The following is a 17423-nucleotide window of genomic DNA, read 5'->3' on the forward strand; positions in this document are numbered from 1 at the left end:
AAAACAGTATGTTGGATGTGCCATGCAATGCTCAATTACACTGGTGGGAACTAGTGTGTTAGCGCAGTTAGCTCGTTAACGTGTTGGCCGTCTAGCCCCATGCACGGAGCGATCGGCGGTAGCTCGTTAACGGAGATTTGCCGTGTTGTGGCGTTAAGGTCATTTCAACGAGATTAACCTGAAAGCACTAGTGGGAACACAACGAATATGACTGCACATTTACGCCGACATCATCCTAGTGCAAAGACAAGTGGAAGCAGACAAAAAAAGCAAGCATGCTACTAACTTTAGCCGAGTCATTTAGACAGCTGTTAGCACATGATTCTCCTTATGCTGCTGAGAATATAGCCCAGAAGAAGCGGATAGTATAGCTTTTATTTTGGAAAGAGCCATTTCTCTGTAATAAACTCTCTTTTCCAAAGATGAGTGATTCCTCAATCAGATACAGGGCTCGCAATATCGCTAGCCCGACGTCCTGGAGCTAGCGATTTTTTTCAGTCGGGCTACCAAAATCTTTCTCTTCCCTGCCCGTCGGGCTATTGTAGGAAAAATATATGTCAATGCTTTTGCATTCTTTCAGAAATGTAGCTGGGTAATTATGTCATTGGCATCGGTGAGCCACTGTCAATATGTGACATATTGAAGTCACGTTTGAATTTGCGCTTGTTTTTTTGCTTTCACTTTGCAATCGTGCGAACTGTGTATAGAGAGCGACAGCACTGATCTGTGAGTGATGATAATTTGTGCACCAATTCCTCTGACATCGTCTTATTAATCGTTAGCTTACTATGCAAACATGACAAGTGAAATCTCCCGCAGCTTACACATGTGAGAGGTTGATCGGGCAGAGAATCGCTGAGCTTATGTGAGTGAGCGTGTAAAAGCATTTCAGTTCTGCTGAGCCAAATAAGACAGGTCAGGGTGAAGAAGTGACAGCCAAAGAAAAGCTTACCACAAAACGGAGAAGTTATGACAAATCAGACTATAAGGCAAAAAGAAAGTGCAGCTTTATGGTTTCATGGACAAAAGAATTTCTGTGGCTGCGATATGATGAGCTAAATAACCAGGGCTGCACATAAGTGGTCCGCAGGTGCGCATTCGCTGTCAAAATAAAAAACACGCACAAGGGTTAGGGTTAAATTTAAAAACTGTACTTTTGAGTTAAAATATATATTTATAATTTTAATAAATGACAAATTAAAAATGCATGAACATTTTTTTGTATCGAAAAAATATCGAACCGTGACACCAAAGTATCGAACCGAACCGAACCGTGAATTTTGTGTATCGTTGCACCCCTACTCTTCACACACTGAGGTTAATTATGGAGTTCCACAGGGTTCAGTGCTAGGACCAATTCTGTTTACATTATACATGCTTCCCTTAGGCAGTATCATCAGAAGACATAGCATACATTTTCACTGCTATGCAGATGACACCCAGCTCTATCTGTCTATGAAGCCAGATAACACACACCAATGAGTTAAACTGCAGGAATGTCTTAAAGACATAAAGACCTGGATGGCCGCTAACTTTCTGCTTCTTAATTCAGATAAAACTGAGGTTATTGTACTCGGCCCTGAAAATCTTAGAAATATGGTATCTAACCAGATTCTTACTCTGGATGGCATTACCTTGGCCTCCAGTAACGCTGTGAGGAACCTTGGAGTCATTTTTGACCAAGACATGTCCTTCAACGCACATATTAAACAAATATGTAAGACTGCGTTCTTCCATTTGCGCAACATCTTTAAAGTTAGAAATATCCTGTCTCAGAGAGACTCTGAAAAACTAGTTCATGCATTTATTACTTCCAGGCTGGACGACTGTAATTCATTATTATCAGGATGTCCAAAAAACTCACTGAAAAGCCTTCAGCTAATCCAAAAGGCTGCAGCAAGAGTCCTGACAGGGACTAGAAAGAGAGAGCAGATTTCTCCTGTTTTGGCTTCCTATTAAATCCAGAATTCAAAATCCTGCTCCTCACATACAAGGTCTTAAATAATCAGGCCCCATCTTATCTTAATGACCTTGTAGTACCATATCACCCTATTAGAGCACTTCGCTCTCGCTCTGCAGGCCTACTTGTTGTTCCTAGAGTATTTAAAAGTAGAATGGGAGGCAGAGCCTTCAGTTTTCAGGCCCCTCTTCTGTGGAACCAGCTTCCAGTTTGGATTCAGGAGACAGACACTATCTCTACTTTCAAGATTAGGCTTCAAACTTTCCTTTTTGCTAAAGCATATAGTTAGGGCTGGACCAGGTGACCCTGAATCCTCCCTTAGTTATGCTGCAATAGGTGTAGGCTGCCGGGGGATTCCCATGATGCACTGGGAGTTTCTACTTCAGTCACAGTTGACATCATGTTCATACTCTGCATTCAATTATTAGTTATTATTAATCTCTGTCTCTCTTCCACAGCATGTCTTTATCCTGTCTTCCTTCTCTCACCCCAACCAATCACAGCAGATGGCCCCGCCCCTCCCTGAGCCTGGTTCTTTCTTCCTGTTAAAAGGGAGTTTTACCTTCTCACTGTCGCCAAAGTGCTGCTCATAGGGGGTCATCTGATTGTTGGGGTTTTGTTCTGTTTCGTTTTTGTTATTGTAGGGTCGACCTTACAGTATAAAGCGTCTTGAGACAAATGTTGTTGTGATTTGGTGCTGTATAAATAAAACTGAATTGAACTGTATACAAACATGTCAGACCACACTAGACTTTTGAAATCTAGCTGACTTTGTGTTTAAAGTCCAAACTGTTGCTCAGCTCACGGATGGTCACCATATTCTCTGGAAATTAGTTCAACCAAGCCTGATTTTCTTTACCTCAGCTGCCTCAACTAAACCAGAAAATCAGTATCAGATCGTGGGTATCACAACATTTGTTAATCATTCATGACCCCCCCTTTGCAGCTCGTACTGTAGCTCTTAGACTTGTATAAGACGATTCTCTGAACTTTTATTGAGGTCTAAGTCTCATAATATATTTTCTGATTTGACAGCTGACAACTTTACTGTGTTAGTCGCTCAGCTTTGTTGTTATCCAGTCTATTGTATTTTATAATTGCCACCTGTGTGCTGACTAGATCTCTGAATGTGAGGCTTTTGTTACTACATCAAGTGAAATAAAATCAGTGCAACAGATGACTGCGCCCTGACAAAACAAAGGTTTAATCGTGGATTTGAGAAGTTCATATGAAGTGTCCATATTCAGATTAGTGTGACTCTAAACAGCAGCAAGGATCTTCCAGTGCCGCCTCCACAGAAGCTTACTGGTACAGCTGGCACTGACAGAGCTGCGTGACTGTGGAGCAGCAGGGCTGCAGCCAGGGCTTCCACATCAGGTTCGCGTGACTTAACTGGTTCTCCACTGGCTTCAGTGAGCGCCGATGCATCTTCACAGCTTCCTTCATTGTGGCCAGGACAAAGTGAAAGGCAGGCTCAGTGTCTGGGGTCAGCGGTGTGCTCTCTGATGGGTCCTTTGAGAGATCGAAGAGCAGAGGAGGATCGTGGAAGGTAACGTGCTCCGGCGTGCAAAAGCAGATATGTGTATGGAAACATCCCGTCTTGTTTTCTGGGTAGAAGTTTGGAGTGAAGTAAAAAGCTTTCCACACCGAGCTACCTGAGAACGATAAATGAAAGCACTCAGTGCCACTTTCCCTCCATGAAGCAGGGTGTTGAAGTGCAGACTTTCAGCCTTAAATGTAAGACTTTTACAAACCAAAGGAAGCACAACATTTATACATTTTCAGATGCATTAATTCAACAAACTAACAATTTTATTTTAATGCTTGGATGAAAATCTGTTGTAGAAAATGACCAGCTGGAGTCTAAAACCCATGGACATCAACAAATGCAGCATTTCTTCCTGAGAGACGCTCCGTCAGGCATTTACTGCATCCACCTTCAGTTTGTGGATCCTTCTGGTTATCAACTGAAAAGCTGCTCTGCAAGATTTCGATCAGGTTTCTGCAGCATTTGTCTGAATCTGAGCAGAGTACAGCCCTGTGCACGTCACAGCTCACCCTAATAAAGCTAACATTAGCTTCATCGTGTTTGGGCCTCTTATTCAAAATTACAGCGAGAAGCTATAAACTGTTAATTCAATATTCTCTCCATGGACGCCCCTCTCTGCCTTACTGCTGCTGTCCCAAAGTGTTAAAAATAGCTTTGCAAAGTCATGTTTTCCAGACTCATACATGTTAATGACTTTGGTTCTTATCTGTTCTAGAGTGTATTTTGTGTCATGATGTGCAACTTTTTGAGATCTTTTATCCTCCTTGATTCATCAGGTCACACAGTATCCAGTTAAACTCAGCTTTCCATAAAAATGGATTCATCACAGTCAGTTGCTGATTTGACATGAGGGGGGGGATTACTTGAATAGCTATGGCCACGTAGGTTTAGTTTCTTTCTCCTAAATCATCATTTGGAAACTGCATTTTGTATTTACTTTGTCTTTGTCTAATATAAAATTTGTTTGATGATCTGAAACAGGATGTGGCAAATGCACAGCACTGTATATCTGATACATTTGATGAGGGAATAACCTCGCATGGTCATGAAACTGCTTGTCATTGAACTACCTAATTCATTTTAGATCTCTGCATGAAAGTGGCTGTAATTCAGTTAATGCATGTTTGTAAAACCCCTTAAATGAAAGCTGAAATACTTCAGTCACATATGGTTTGAAAACTACAAAAAAATGATGTCTTTGTCCAACAAGTTATGGACCTAACTGTAGATGACCAGCCTACTGGATCTCTGCAGAAGCCACATGTTATCAAAAGGTTGATGAACAGAATCAACCTTTTGTAAAGTGTGTAATGTATGTTTTGTCAAATAATATCAAAGAGAAACACATTTTCCATTTGCCTTTTTTCATGACCTGATATGGTACATTACAAAATTACACCCTGCACAGGCCGCCACTCGGTCGCAGAGCTAACACTTACAGGCAGACAGCCGTTCACACTCACAATCACACCTATTCACAATTTAGAATAATCAGTTAACCTCACACTCTGCACACAGTGCTAACAACTAGCTGTTCGATATAACCATATATATCGATGACGATATAAAAGCGTCTATCGTTTGTTTCGTGGTGTCGCAAAATAAACTGTTTACAGCAATATTTTTCATTGTTTTTCATCGTGGCTCCGCTGTCCGCTTGTTTGTTTTCCACATAAACCTTTCACAATAAAGCTCAAGATCCTTTTGAGACTTTTCAAAATAAACTGAATCACGTGAAAGAGCATGCAGAGAGTTTACGGATGAGAAGCAAAAAAAGAGCCGTCAGGTGCTAAAAAATAAAGCTTAGACTCAAATTTTGAGAGAAAACGGCGCCGTTACAACTTATGTCTAAAAATGTATCGTTTCATGCATCGGTTAAAACACTCGACTCCAGCTACATGACGCGCAGCTGGAAACACTAAACGCAAGTCGAGCTGCCTGAGATTCACAGAATTTACAGAAAATGTTACATTTTTGTGATTTATATCGTTGTCAGGACGATAAATGTCTGAGATTTTTGTCATATCGCACAGCCCTACTAACAACTGCACCACGGTGCTGCCCCTGGATCTAGTTCAGCTAAATGAGCAGTTGCTACAATACACCTGGGATTGTAGTTGGTCAGTTTCCTCATTTGTTGAAAGCTCTGGTCAAACATTTCCTGCAGAAGGCTTAAAGAGCCTTCTAGAAGCTCGGACGGCCTCAGCCTGAGCTGAGTGTGAGAAATCTGCAGGAAACGTCTGAAGTTGTTTTCATCCATGCACTTGTATCATTTGGTCCATGTGACGGCTCACATCACCTGCTGGTTTCATGCTTTCACTTTTTAAATTTTAACTCCAAACACGAGTATGGGGCCATGGTATACTTATTATCCATAAACTCTATAATGTGTAGTAATATAGTATATGTTTCAGTGTGATACAGATCAGCAGTGAGCACTTTGGCCAAACTGCTGTCTTTAAAAGTGACCATAAATAGAAATGCAGCAGCATGCTCAGGTTTTCAAATGAGACCATTGCTGTTAATGAACTCCATTCTGTATTTTATTAACTTGGAAAAACTACATAAGTAACTGTGGAATCTGTGAAAGTGTGGACACCAAGTCATTCACGCTGCAGCCTGTAAACACTTTTGGTGGCAGTTAATAATATTAAGCTGCCACTCCTGCAGATCTCTTCAGCTGAGAGATCTTTTCAGACTGTCTTGCGGCGTCAGATCTCCCCTGAGACCTTCTCTGATATTCAGGCCAGGGGACTGTTACAAATATTTAAGTCTGCTTTGGATGATTGTTCTCTTGAGGAAGCCAGCCTCTTTTCATCTTTGTATGTTGACTTCAAATAGCACCAGGAATATGGCCTCAAATACCAGAGTTTGTATCTGTCTGGTACAAAGTGATCTTTGTCCTTTAGTTTGGTATGTTACATTTTAGTAGTTTATTAATCCATTTCAGAAGTGGCCAACCCGCGGCTCCTGAGCCGCATGCAGCTCTTTGCCTGGTTTCATGCAGCTCTTATATTGAAGTTTGTGGTTTTTTTAATCTGCGTGTTCGCTTCGTTTGAGTTTAAGGCAAGGCAAGGGAAATTTATTTGTATAGCACAATTCAACAACAAGGTGATTCAAAGTGCTTTAACACTGTATTTTCATCAAATGCAAATGTGCGTGAGATGGAAATACCACAAAGTTTCCCAGTAGGTGCGAGTGTCATGATGGGTGTGACCCTGTGTTTGTGTTTGATTTATACTTGATTATTGCAAACAAAGCTTGGAGTTTCTGTTTCTGTGCCCTCCCCATGTTTCACGTTTGGTTCCACTGCATCATCCACAGGGAGCAACTCGCGTCTAAATCACTGAATTTAGACAACGTCATGAAGCCTGTGATGGAAATCATCAACTGCATCCACACACATGCACTTAACCACATGCAATTCAAGAATCTCATCGCTGAGCTGGACCCGAGGCTTCCAGGTGACCTGCTGCTGCACTGCACTGTGAGGTGGCTGTGATAAACCCAGGCACTCTCTCGCTTCTTTGAGCTTTTGGATGCCATAATAATAATAATAATAATGGACTGGATTTATATAGCGCTTTTCAAGGCACCCAAAGCGCTTTACAATGCCACTATTCATTCACTCTCACATTCACACACTGGTGGAGGCAGCTACAGGTGTAGCCACAGCTGCCCTGGGGGAGACTGACAGAAGCGAGGCTGCCATATGGCGCCATCGGCCCCTCTGGCCAACACCAGTAGGCGGTAGGGTAAAGTGTCTTGCCCAAGGACACAACGACCAGGACAGAGAGCCCGGGGATCGAACCGGCGACCTTCCGGTTACAGATACACTTCCCAACCCCCTGAGCCACGGTCGCCCATGAAACTGTTAATGGTAGAGAAGGACTATCCCGAGCTCTCGGACCTCAAGTGGATTATGGATCTGGTCTTTTTGGTCGACATGCTGTGTCACTTGGACAGACTGAACCTGACCCTGCAGGTTAGGTTAAAAATGCTGCCTGACCTGGTGCAAAGTGTGTTTGCACTTGTCAACAAACGGTAGAGGTTATCAATACGGCTTCATCTTTCTCTGTTGCACACTTACTGTTTTGGGGATGCCATCTGACAGCGTTCAAGTTGGCATTACAGTAGTGAAAGAGAAATTCATGCTTGGAACGTCCAGCTCTCCCCTGTAGCAAATCCATGAGGTCATGACCATCTATTTCCCTGCAGAAAGAAAGTGAACATGAATTACAATGGTGGCTGCAACTGATCAAAGCCTCTGGATTACCTTAACACCCCACTCTTCATTAGAAAACATGTTCCCTCTGCTCACATCCAGGATTCCCCTCACTGTGAATCGCTCTCACTGCCTCTCCTTTCTTTAAATGTGACCTAGATTTCAGGCTGACATAAGGAAGGAGCACAGTCTCACCGCTGTGCAGCCTCACCTGTCCTCTGGGACTGAAGCTCCACTCAGCTGCACCACAGTAGGAAACAGGTCCATGTTGCTGGTGGGCTCATCTATCTGTCTGCCACCAGGGATTTTCCCAGGCCAACGTAAAATTCCAGGGACCCTGATTCCTCCCTCCCAATTCGTGGACTTCCCTGCTGCTCGGTAAAAGAAAAAAAAAGAACAAGAAGTCATGAAAATAATTCTCATCCGGCTACCAATTAAGCCTAAATGATAGCACTGCACCAAATCCCCACTGAGCCGTCTGCACAGGTGGTACTGTCATTGTCTACATTTGCTCTGCCGGTGGCTGCAATTATAATTATTAACTAAATGGTAAAATCCTGCTGATGTATACAGGCAGAAAGGTCTTCAGCTTTAAGCATTACAACCAAGAACAGTTTTCCGTTTTTCTTCTCGGTGTACCTTTATATATTCCGTTCGATCCCCCGTGGACATCGCCTCTGGCAGAGATTTCCTCCAGATGAGCCCCTTGATCTGAAGTCAAGTAAACAAGAGTTTTTCCTCTCAAGCTGAGTCTGTCCAGCGTCTCCATGAGCTGACCTGAGAATACACACAGTGCAAACTCCAGTCTGTAATTATTTGGAAACATTTTTCCGTTTGAGTATGAATAACAGAACGAGAAAGAGAAACTGTAAAACAACACATGTGTTAAAGCTGCCAGGCAGGAGGAAAAGAGGAAGACCTCAGAGGAGGTTCGTGTTTGTCGTCAATGATGTCAAGCAGGAGAGTGGGTGTGACAGAGGCAGAGGGACAGAGCGGGATGGATGCAGATGAACTGTGGTGACCCCTAAACGGAGCAGCTTAAAGAAGGAGGAAAAATACATCTTCTATATTAGATTGGTCAAAGTAGGCATCAGTGCTCGCTGGCTGCTCTGCTTTCTTTCTGTGCCTCTCTCCTCTATCTGTGCACGTGTGTTTGTGTCCTCATCTCATCAAGGCCACTCTTCACTGGACCGTTCAACAACACAATGAGTTAAACCTTCTGTGTTTGTGGTGCCTCCGACATCCTCGAACACTAAGTGTGTTTCTTCTGTACATTTCCCTGGATTCCCCTCCTTGGTGTGTGGTGGGTCGAACCCTGAGATGGACGGTTTTACATGGGTTCTCTTCCCCCCCGGACCCCTGGACCACTATTCCACTATTTGCATTGTGTCTTTGTGCAAATATACTTTCACTGTAAACAAACACACTGAACTTTGATCTCCTGAGTCCAGCGTGCCCATCAGCCTTGACACAGGGATTGTATTGATCACGTCCATCATTACTACTGGACATTAACTTTTTTCAGTCGCCAAAAACAGTTCAGTTCAACTTTATTTATACATCGCCAAATCAAAACAACTGTCACTTCAAGGGGCTTTATTTTTAGACCCTAATATAGAGAAAAACTGTTGGCTTTGAGAGTGCTGACGGAGAAGTAATGACTATTATAATTGTAATGACAGAGAGACCTATTAACACATAGTGAGTGAAGAAGAAACTCCCAGAGCATCATGGGAATCCCTGGCAGCCTACACCTGTTGCAGCATCACTAAGGGAGGATTCAGGGTCACCTGGTCCAGCCCTAACTATATGCTTTAGCAAAAAGGAAAGTTTGAAGCCTAATCTTAAAAGTAGAGATAGTGTCTGTCTCCTGAATCCAAAGTGGAAGCTGGTTCCACAGAAGAGGGGCCTGAAAACTGAAGGCTCTGCCTCCCATTCTACTGTTAAATACTCTAGGAACAACAAGTAGGCCTGCAGAGCGAGAGCGAAGTGCTCTAATAGGGTGATATGGTACTACAAGGTCATTAAGATAAGATGGGGCCTGATTATTTAAGACCGTGTATGTGAGGAGCAGGATTTTGAATTCTGGATTTAACAGGAAGCCAATGAAGGGAAGCCAAGACAGGAGAAATCTGCTCTCTCTTTCGAGTCCCTGTCAGTGCAGTAGTTATGCTGTAATAGTTGTTGATGATGATGCAGTTCTTCACTCCTATTTATACTCCTCTATACACCAGTATTGCATTTAATATTTAGTAATCCTTACCCCAATCTAGTCGGCTCAGATGGTTGAGCTTCCTGAGCCTGGCTCTGCTGGAGGTTTTCTTTTAAAAAGGTGTTTTTCTTCCCACTGTCGCCACGTGAGACTCATAGCGATTTGTCTGATTAGGGCTTCTCCCTGACATGCAGTATACTAAGGTCAGGTCATGATAAACACTACAAAGCACAGTGAGATCAGTTCTCCATCCACAAGGTTTTAAGTGGATCTCCTCACATCTTCCATCTCGCCTCACTCACTGGTTCTTCTCTCCTCTGCAGCAGCAGGTGAAGCTGGGGGGGTTTCACAGAGCCTACCCTCCTAACATGATAAGATCGTGACAAGATGTAATTGCTATGACTACACACTTATCTTCTGTTCCCACTTTAATGATTATTCCTGAAGGCTCTTTCTTTCTTAGTGTCATTTGACTGAACTGGGCAAAGAGGAGAGGTCGGAAGCTTCTGGGCTTTTTTTACTGGATTTGAAAGAACTGACAGACATAGAAAAGCAGCTTTTCCTTTAAACAGACAGAATGACCTACCCACACTCCAGTCCACCTCCTGCACAGCGTCCCCGTAGATACCATGGCGGCTCGTTCCTCTGAAAGCTGCTGAAGCAAAGATGGCTGTGTGGACTTGGAGGAAAGAGAAAAGGAGCAGGAAAGGCCTGTTTGAATTTCTGCAGAAACAAACAATGAATATGAAACATTGCAACAAGAGAGTTTTCAGATCCAGGTGAATCAGGAAAGCTTCACGTACCGCTCTATGAAGTCCACTGCCTCGTGGACCATCCTCTGTGTCATGTTTTCAGACTTATATGGCTGCTCCACAATGCTGTGGTCCCTCAGGAGAACACAGTTTAAGTATGGGACAACCATGATGAACGCTACTAGCAAACCAGTGACCAAAAGCAACAGAAACATCAAGCTCAGGATCGACCTTCTGCCGATGACCCCGCTGTAGTGCAGCACAACTGTAGTGAGCAAAACGATGCCCATTGTTCTGTATGGCAAATATTTATGGAACTGGAAAATGGTGCCATGTCCAGGCTGGCAGTCCCTCAGGTTAGTCAGAGGGATACCGAAGAAATAATTGAAGCCGTGGTTGTTAGGGTGGTGGCAGTGATCGTCACGGCTCTCACAGTTCAGGCCCAGGTGCCATTTTCCTGCAGACAAGAAGAAGAAACAAAAACTCAGAAAGTAGAAACCCGATTAAGCTCGAAGCCACAATAAGAGAGTAAACTGTACACGTCCTATAACAAACAAATCTCACTACGGTTACGGGTATAAATATTGACATCGGTGTGAGCTCTGTCACTTCATTTTTAGCTGCTAATAACGCTCAAAACTGTCTGCGATGAGCACACGAGACACTCAGCCAAAGACCTCTTTATTCAACTTGTCTGACATAACATTTAATGCTGTACTTAATAGACTGGCGCTTACATAGCACCTGCTGTCTGCATTCATACACCAGCTTTTTCTGTGCCTAAGCACTTTTACCCGCGTGTTCACACACTCACAGGCACTGGGGTCAACTCAGGGTTCAGCATCTACCTCAGGATACCTCAAGACAGAGCCTAGGAGATCTGGGGCATTCACCACCTCTCTCCTTAACCTGGCTTCAACCAGTCTTTCCCATAGTGTACTTCATGGTATGGCTCATCAGCATTAAAGCTCTGTAGTTACTACATCTGTGCACACCACCCTTGTTCTTCAAAACTCTCCATTCCTCAGGCATCTTCTCACTCTCTGTGACTGTTAAACAGTCAAAGGTCCACTGCCCTGTCTCCTACACATCTCCAACCAACCACCTTTTCACTCTTCATACACCTTCATAGCTGCCCTCACTTCCTCCTTTCTTAACCTCTGCACTTCCGCATTCAGCCATTCCATCCTATTTGCAAAATCCACACCAAATTCAAATTCAAATTTTATTTGTCACACACACACAACCATACACAGTATGACATGGGGGTGAAATGCTTGTAGCTGTACAATGCCCGACCATTAAATGACAGAAGAAAAGTTTTACAATATTTACAATTTACAGTTTACTACAAAAATTTACAAATTAACTTAGGAATTTACAGTAAAGAATGTGCAAATAGCAGAAGAGATTATAAAGATAAGGATTATAAATTATAGGAATTATAGGATTATAGGAAATGTGTGGTGGTGCGTGTGGTGACGTGTGTGAGAGTCCAGTCTTATAGTGACGTGTTTGGGAGAGTCCAGTCCTACACCTGGTTCAGGGCCCGAATAGCCTGGGGGAAGAAGCTCCTCCTCATTCTCTCTGTTTTGGCCTTAAGGGAGCGGAAGCGCTTCCCAGACCTCAACAGTGAGAAGAGTCCATTGTTGGGATGGGAGAGGTCCATCATAATCTTCCTAGCTTTGGACTTGCACCGCTTGGTGTAGATGGACAGCAGGTCAGGGAGCTCTGATTGAATGATGCGTTCTGCCGAGCGCACCACCCTTTGCAGATCTCGTCTGTCCTGCTTGGTGCTGTTCCCAAACCAGGTGCAGATGTTTGACGTCAGGACGCTCACGATGGTGCAGGAGTAGAAGTTCTTGAGCACCTTCAGTGGCAGATGGAAGTCTCTAAGTCTTCTGAGGAAGAAGAGACGCTGACGGGCTTTCTTAACCAGGGTGTTGATGTGACAGGACCATGACAGGTCCTGAGTGATGTGGACACCCAGGTATCGGAAACTGTCCACTCTCTCCACTGGCGTGCCACTGATGATGAGGGGTTTGTAATTCCTCGCCTGCTTTGTAGTGAAGTCCACGATCAGCTCCTTAGTCTTGCTGATGTTTAGGAGGAGGTTATTCTCCTGGCACCAGGTCTCCAGGTTCCTAATCTCCTCCAGGTAGGCCGTCTCGATGTTGTCGGAGATCAGGCCCACAACAGCAGTGTCGTCAGCAAACTTGACAATGGAGGTGGTGTCGGATGTGGCTACACAGTCATAAGTGTACAGTGAGTACAGCAGGGGGCTTAAAACACAGCCCTGAGGCACTCCAGTGCTGAGTGAGATGGAGGGGGAGACTTGTTTTCCTACCCTCACTGATTGGGGTCTGTCTGTGAGGAAGTTGAGGATCCACTGACACAGTGATGAGCTGAGTCCTAGATCCGTCAACTTGGTGAAAAGCTTAGAGGGAATTATTGTGTTGAATGCTGAACTGTAGTCCACGAACAGCATCCTAACATAATTCCCTCTGCCAGTGTCCAGGTGACTCAGGGATGTGTGGAGCAGGTGAGATATGGCATCGTCTGTGGAACGATTAGTCCGGTAAGCAAACTGAAGTGAGTCGATGGTGGGAGGAAGTGAAGAAGTGATGTGATCTCTCATCAGTCTTTCAAAACACTTCATCACAATTGAAGTCAGTGCTACTGGACGGTAGTCATTGTGGCAAGCGGGCTGTTGTTTCTTTGGAACAGGGACAATAATGGACCGTTTGAAGCACGTGGGAACCACAGCTTGGGCCAGGGAGAGGTTGAAGATCTCCGTGAACACCGGTGCTAGTTGATCAGCGCAGGCTCTAAGGACCCGGCCAGGGATTGCATCTGGTCCTGCTGCCTTCCTGGTGTTCACCCTCCTGAAGGTGTTCCTCACGGCATGCTCTGTGATGACGAAAGCATTTTCTTCACTGGTGCACTCCGAGCGCGCGCAGCCATTTGTTGTTTTAATTGCTGCGGCGTCGAAGCGAGCATAAAACGTGTTCAGCTCATCAGCCAGTGAAGCATCGGCATTCATCATTGAAGAAGCTGGTCGTTTATAGTCCGTTATAGTCCGCAGTCCTTTCCACAGGCTCCTAGAGTCGCACTGTCGTAGCTGTGACTCTAGTTTTTCCCCGTAGCTCCGCTTTGCCTTTCGGACCGCGCTGCGCACGTTGTAGGACGCAGCCTTGTATAGGTCCATATTACCGGAGACAAGCCCTTCATTGTAGGCAGCGGTGCGTGATCTCAGAGCGTCGCGGATGTTTTTAATCCACCCACGGCTTCTGGTTGGGAAACGTTCGGATGATAGTTCTTTCTGCTGTGTCGTCCGCTAGTTTCCCGATAAATCCCACAACCGCTTCCGTAAACATGTTGATGTCATCAGAGCTGCGCCGAAACATGTCCCAGTCTGCGTCATCCAGTGCGTCCTGCAGCGCGGCCACCGATTGGTCCGTCCAGCGAGCGACCTCCCTCCTGATTGGTGGTTGCTGCTTTAGCCTTTGTTTGTAAGCAGGTATGAGGAAGATGGCGGAATGGTCCGATTTTCCAAATGCCGGCAGGGGTTGAGCCTTGTAACAGTTCTTGAACGGGGTGTAGCAGTGGTCTAATGTCCTCGTGCCCCGGGTGGGGCAGTTGATGTGCTGGTGAAGGTTGTGAAATGTCCGTTTGAGATTCACTCTGTTAAAATCTCCCATAACAATGAGTGCGGCATCTCGGTGAAGTGTTTGTTGATCTGTGAGAGCCTCATGTAGCTCACATAAGGCAGTGTCCGAGTCCGCGTGAGGCGGAATGTAAACAGTGCAGGCAATGACCGCAGTGAATTCCCGAGGGAGATAGAAAGGGCGACACTTAACGATCAAAAGCTCCAGATTGGGCGAGCAAGAGCGTGTGAGTGGGGAGATGTTTGTGCTGTCGCACCATCTGTTGTTCACCATCAAACACACTCCACCACCTCTTTTCTTCCCCGACTCCATTGTCCTGTCCATGCGGTAAACCGAAAAGAACCCCGTCGGCTGCACGGCGTGGTCTGGTATCGCTGGGTTCAGCCAAGTCTCGGTGAAGCAGAGGAGGTTGCAGTCCCGAATGTCTCTCTGGAACTTGATTCTGGCTCTGAGGTCATCAAGCTTGTTCTCGATGGATTGAACATTGGCTAGCAGGATACTGGGCATGGGTGCGCGGTGTGCGCGAGCCCGTAGCCTGTTCCTGATGCCGGCTCTTTTACCTCGAGGCCGTCGCTTAGGGTCGCGTCCTTTGTTCTCTCTCAGGATCTCCTTTGGCCAGGTTGGGTCCGGAGTTAAACATGGTGAAATGTTCGTGTACTGCAGACCAATAGAAACCAAAGTGTCTCTACTGTAGCGGATTTGTGTGTTTTGCATGATGCCCATGCAAGATTATCGCAGATATAGCAAAAAGTGACGAAAAACTGCAAAAAGTGGAGAAGTTAGGGCAGAGCATCCAGCACGGCAGCCGACCTCACCGGCGCCATTTTGGGTTGGGGTCCTTCTGCATTTCTCTCCTTCAATTCAATTCAGTTTTATTTATATAGCACCAAATCACAACAGTTGCTTCAAGGTGCTTTATATTGTAAGGTAAAGACCTCAAAAAGAAGACGCCACACATGTCCATTAAATTCTGCTTCAGTTACCACGCTGGCAACATTCAACGTCATCCTTTGATTTCCAGCTTCAGACTCATGATCTTGTCTGACCCTCTCTTCACCTGCAAAACACTATTCACATAAAAGTAAAGATTACCACGACTCTTTCTTTCACCGTGGCTCAGGGGGTTGGGAAGCGCATCTGTAACCGGAAGGTAGCCGGTTCGATCCCCAGGCTCTCTGTCCTCTTGTGTCCTTGGGCAACACGCTTCACCTACTGCCTACTGGTGTTGGCCAGAGGGGCCGATGGCGCCATATGGCAGCCTCGCTTCTGTCAGTCTCCCCCAGGGCAGCTGTGGCTACAACTGTAGCTGCCTCCACCAGTGTATGAATGTGAGAGTGAATGAATAGTGGCATTGTAAAGCGCTTTGGGTGCCTTGAAAAAGCGTTATATAAATCCAATCCATTATTATTATTATTATATTCCATGTAGAAAGTGTGAATCAAGCTGCCGTGCTCCTGGCTTTGCTTCCCTTCCACTTGGTCTCCTTCCATCAGCACACTGTTGGCCAACAGCACCAAAGGCAGTTATCATTAACCTGGGCCCCCCACAGTGTGGAAATCTTACTCTTAATGATTGACATGTTTGATTTGGCAGAGACTTTACACCAGAGGGAATAAAAAAAATGCACTGGCTTGTACCTGTAAATGCACTGTGCTGTTGTAACAGTGTTTATGTGGTATTATTCCACTTGCCACAAATGTCAGTGTAATGGGGAAACAGCGCCCCCCCCCCCCCCCCCCCCCCTCGGTGTGGCTGGTTAGGTGAGGCTGGCTGCAGTAATCGCTGCCAGTCTGCCGTAGCCATACGAGAGGTGAGTTGTATTGTTCCGCACACAATATAGCTAAGTAGTACAGACACATAAAACATGTTTGATTAGCTGACGAGCACCGAGTGTAATAAGTGCTTAGTGGACACATGTCTAACATCAGTTTTATGTACTTTTCATTTGTTTATTAATGTGTGAAACTGTATGCTAAAGCGGAATGCTAATGAGATGTTCTGCCGTAGTGTGCTGTGCGGAGTGGTGTATGGCGAGCCTGTGCACTGATAATACACCGTTGTTTCCATTCAGGTACATCATTTGTTGTTGCTGTTATTTTATTGTATATTAGAAATTGTAATATTGCTGCAGTAATCGCTGCCAGTCTGCCGTAGCCATACGAGAGTGTGCTGTGCGGAGTGGTGTGTGGCGAGCCTGTGCACTGATAATACACCGTTGTTTCCATTCAGGAAATAAAGTGGCAATGATCGACCAGAGACTCCTTGTCTTTTTAAAAACACTACACAACGCAGAGTCGAGGAGTCTGTTTGGGCCGAACTGTTGCAGCGGGATGAAGCAGAAACCGGTTACACTGGTGCCGTGACCCCAGCTCCTGCTATCCTGCGACCGCAACGGGGGCCGTCTACTTCCTGGAAGGTGGAAAAGTCGCGGGAGACTGGCTTTTCTTAGTCCCGCCATTTTCTGCGTTCTTTAGAGACATTGGGGCGGGGCTCTGTGCTTTCTTTTTTTTGGAGAGTTAAAAAAAAAAGAAAAAAAAAAAAAGGGAGGGACATATTGCTGAGCCATGGCAGATTTTCCCAGTTTTGGCAGGGGAAGGGGGGCAGTTGGTTTTACCCCTCTGCATTCATTTGGCAGAGGCAGATCAAGGTTGCTGACAGCCCCAGTTTCCTCCACACCTAAGCCTGTCCTTGCTGAGTTAAATGAAAACCCTATTGTTGGGAACTGTGATGATCTACAAAATACTAGATCAGAAACCAGTCCCACAAAAGAGAACCTTTATGCAGAGATTGCAACGCAAATTGGGTTTTCTATTGGGGAAAGCATTGCCTCTTGTCTTGAATCTCGGTTGGGCTCTGGAGTGGGAAACAGTGTTGTTGGGTCTGCCAATAATGTGTTATCTGAACCCTCACTATTGAATGTGATTGTAAAGTCTGATGTTAAAGAACCTGTGTGTTTTAGAGGGGATGGCTGTGATACATGCAGTGTTCAGAAATGGGAGGAAATGATGATGACTTTTTTTAAGAGAAGAGGGGTACCAGTTGCTGAACAAGCTGATG

At 45.1% G+C, this 17423-nt stretch overlaps 1 protein-coding gene across 7 annotated transcripts in view; it reads right to left on the bottom strand.

Moving 5' to 3' along the window:
• The window catches only part of LOC308406427 (steryl-sulfatase-like), a 48243-nt gene that overhangs the window by 8426 nt on the left and 22394 nt on the right, over positions 1-17423 (bottom strand). For 6 of the 7 annotated variants that reach the window (XR_013973538.1, XR_013973539.1, XM_080897439.1 and 3 more), the window contains 6 exons: positions 10750-11155; positions 10533-10669; positions 8374-8511; positions 7946-8105; positions 7600-7721; positions 3354-3615 (listed from right to left, as the gene is read on the bottom strand). Coding sequence is in view for 5 of the 7 variants with exons in the window: in XM_080897439.1 (XP_080753565.1) it covers positions 3354-3615; positions 7600-7721; positions 7946-8105; positions 8374-8511; positions 10533-10669; positions 10750-11155 (1225 nt within the window). In the remaining 2 variants the exon portion in view is untranslated. Of the gene's footprint in view, positions 1-1324; positions 3616-7599; positions 7722-7945; positions 8106-8373; positions 8512-10532; positions 10670-10749; positions 11156-17423 lie in introns of those variants that run through there. The other variant, XM_080897440.1, reaches the window with a different exon arrangement.

Source organism: Rhamphochromis sp. 'chilingali' (assembly GCF_963969265.1).
Source record: "Rhamphochromis sp. 'chilingali' genome assembly, chromosome: 11".
Taxonomy (NCBI): Eukaryota; Metazoa; Chordata; class Actinopteri; order Cichliformes; family Cichlidae; genus Rhamphochromis; species Rhamphochromis sp. 'chilingali'.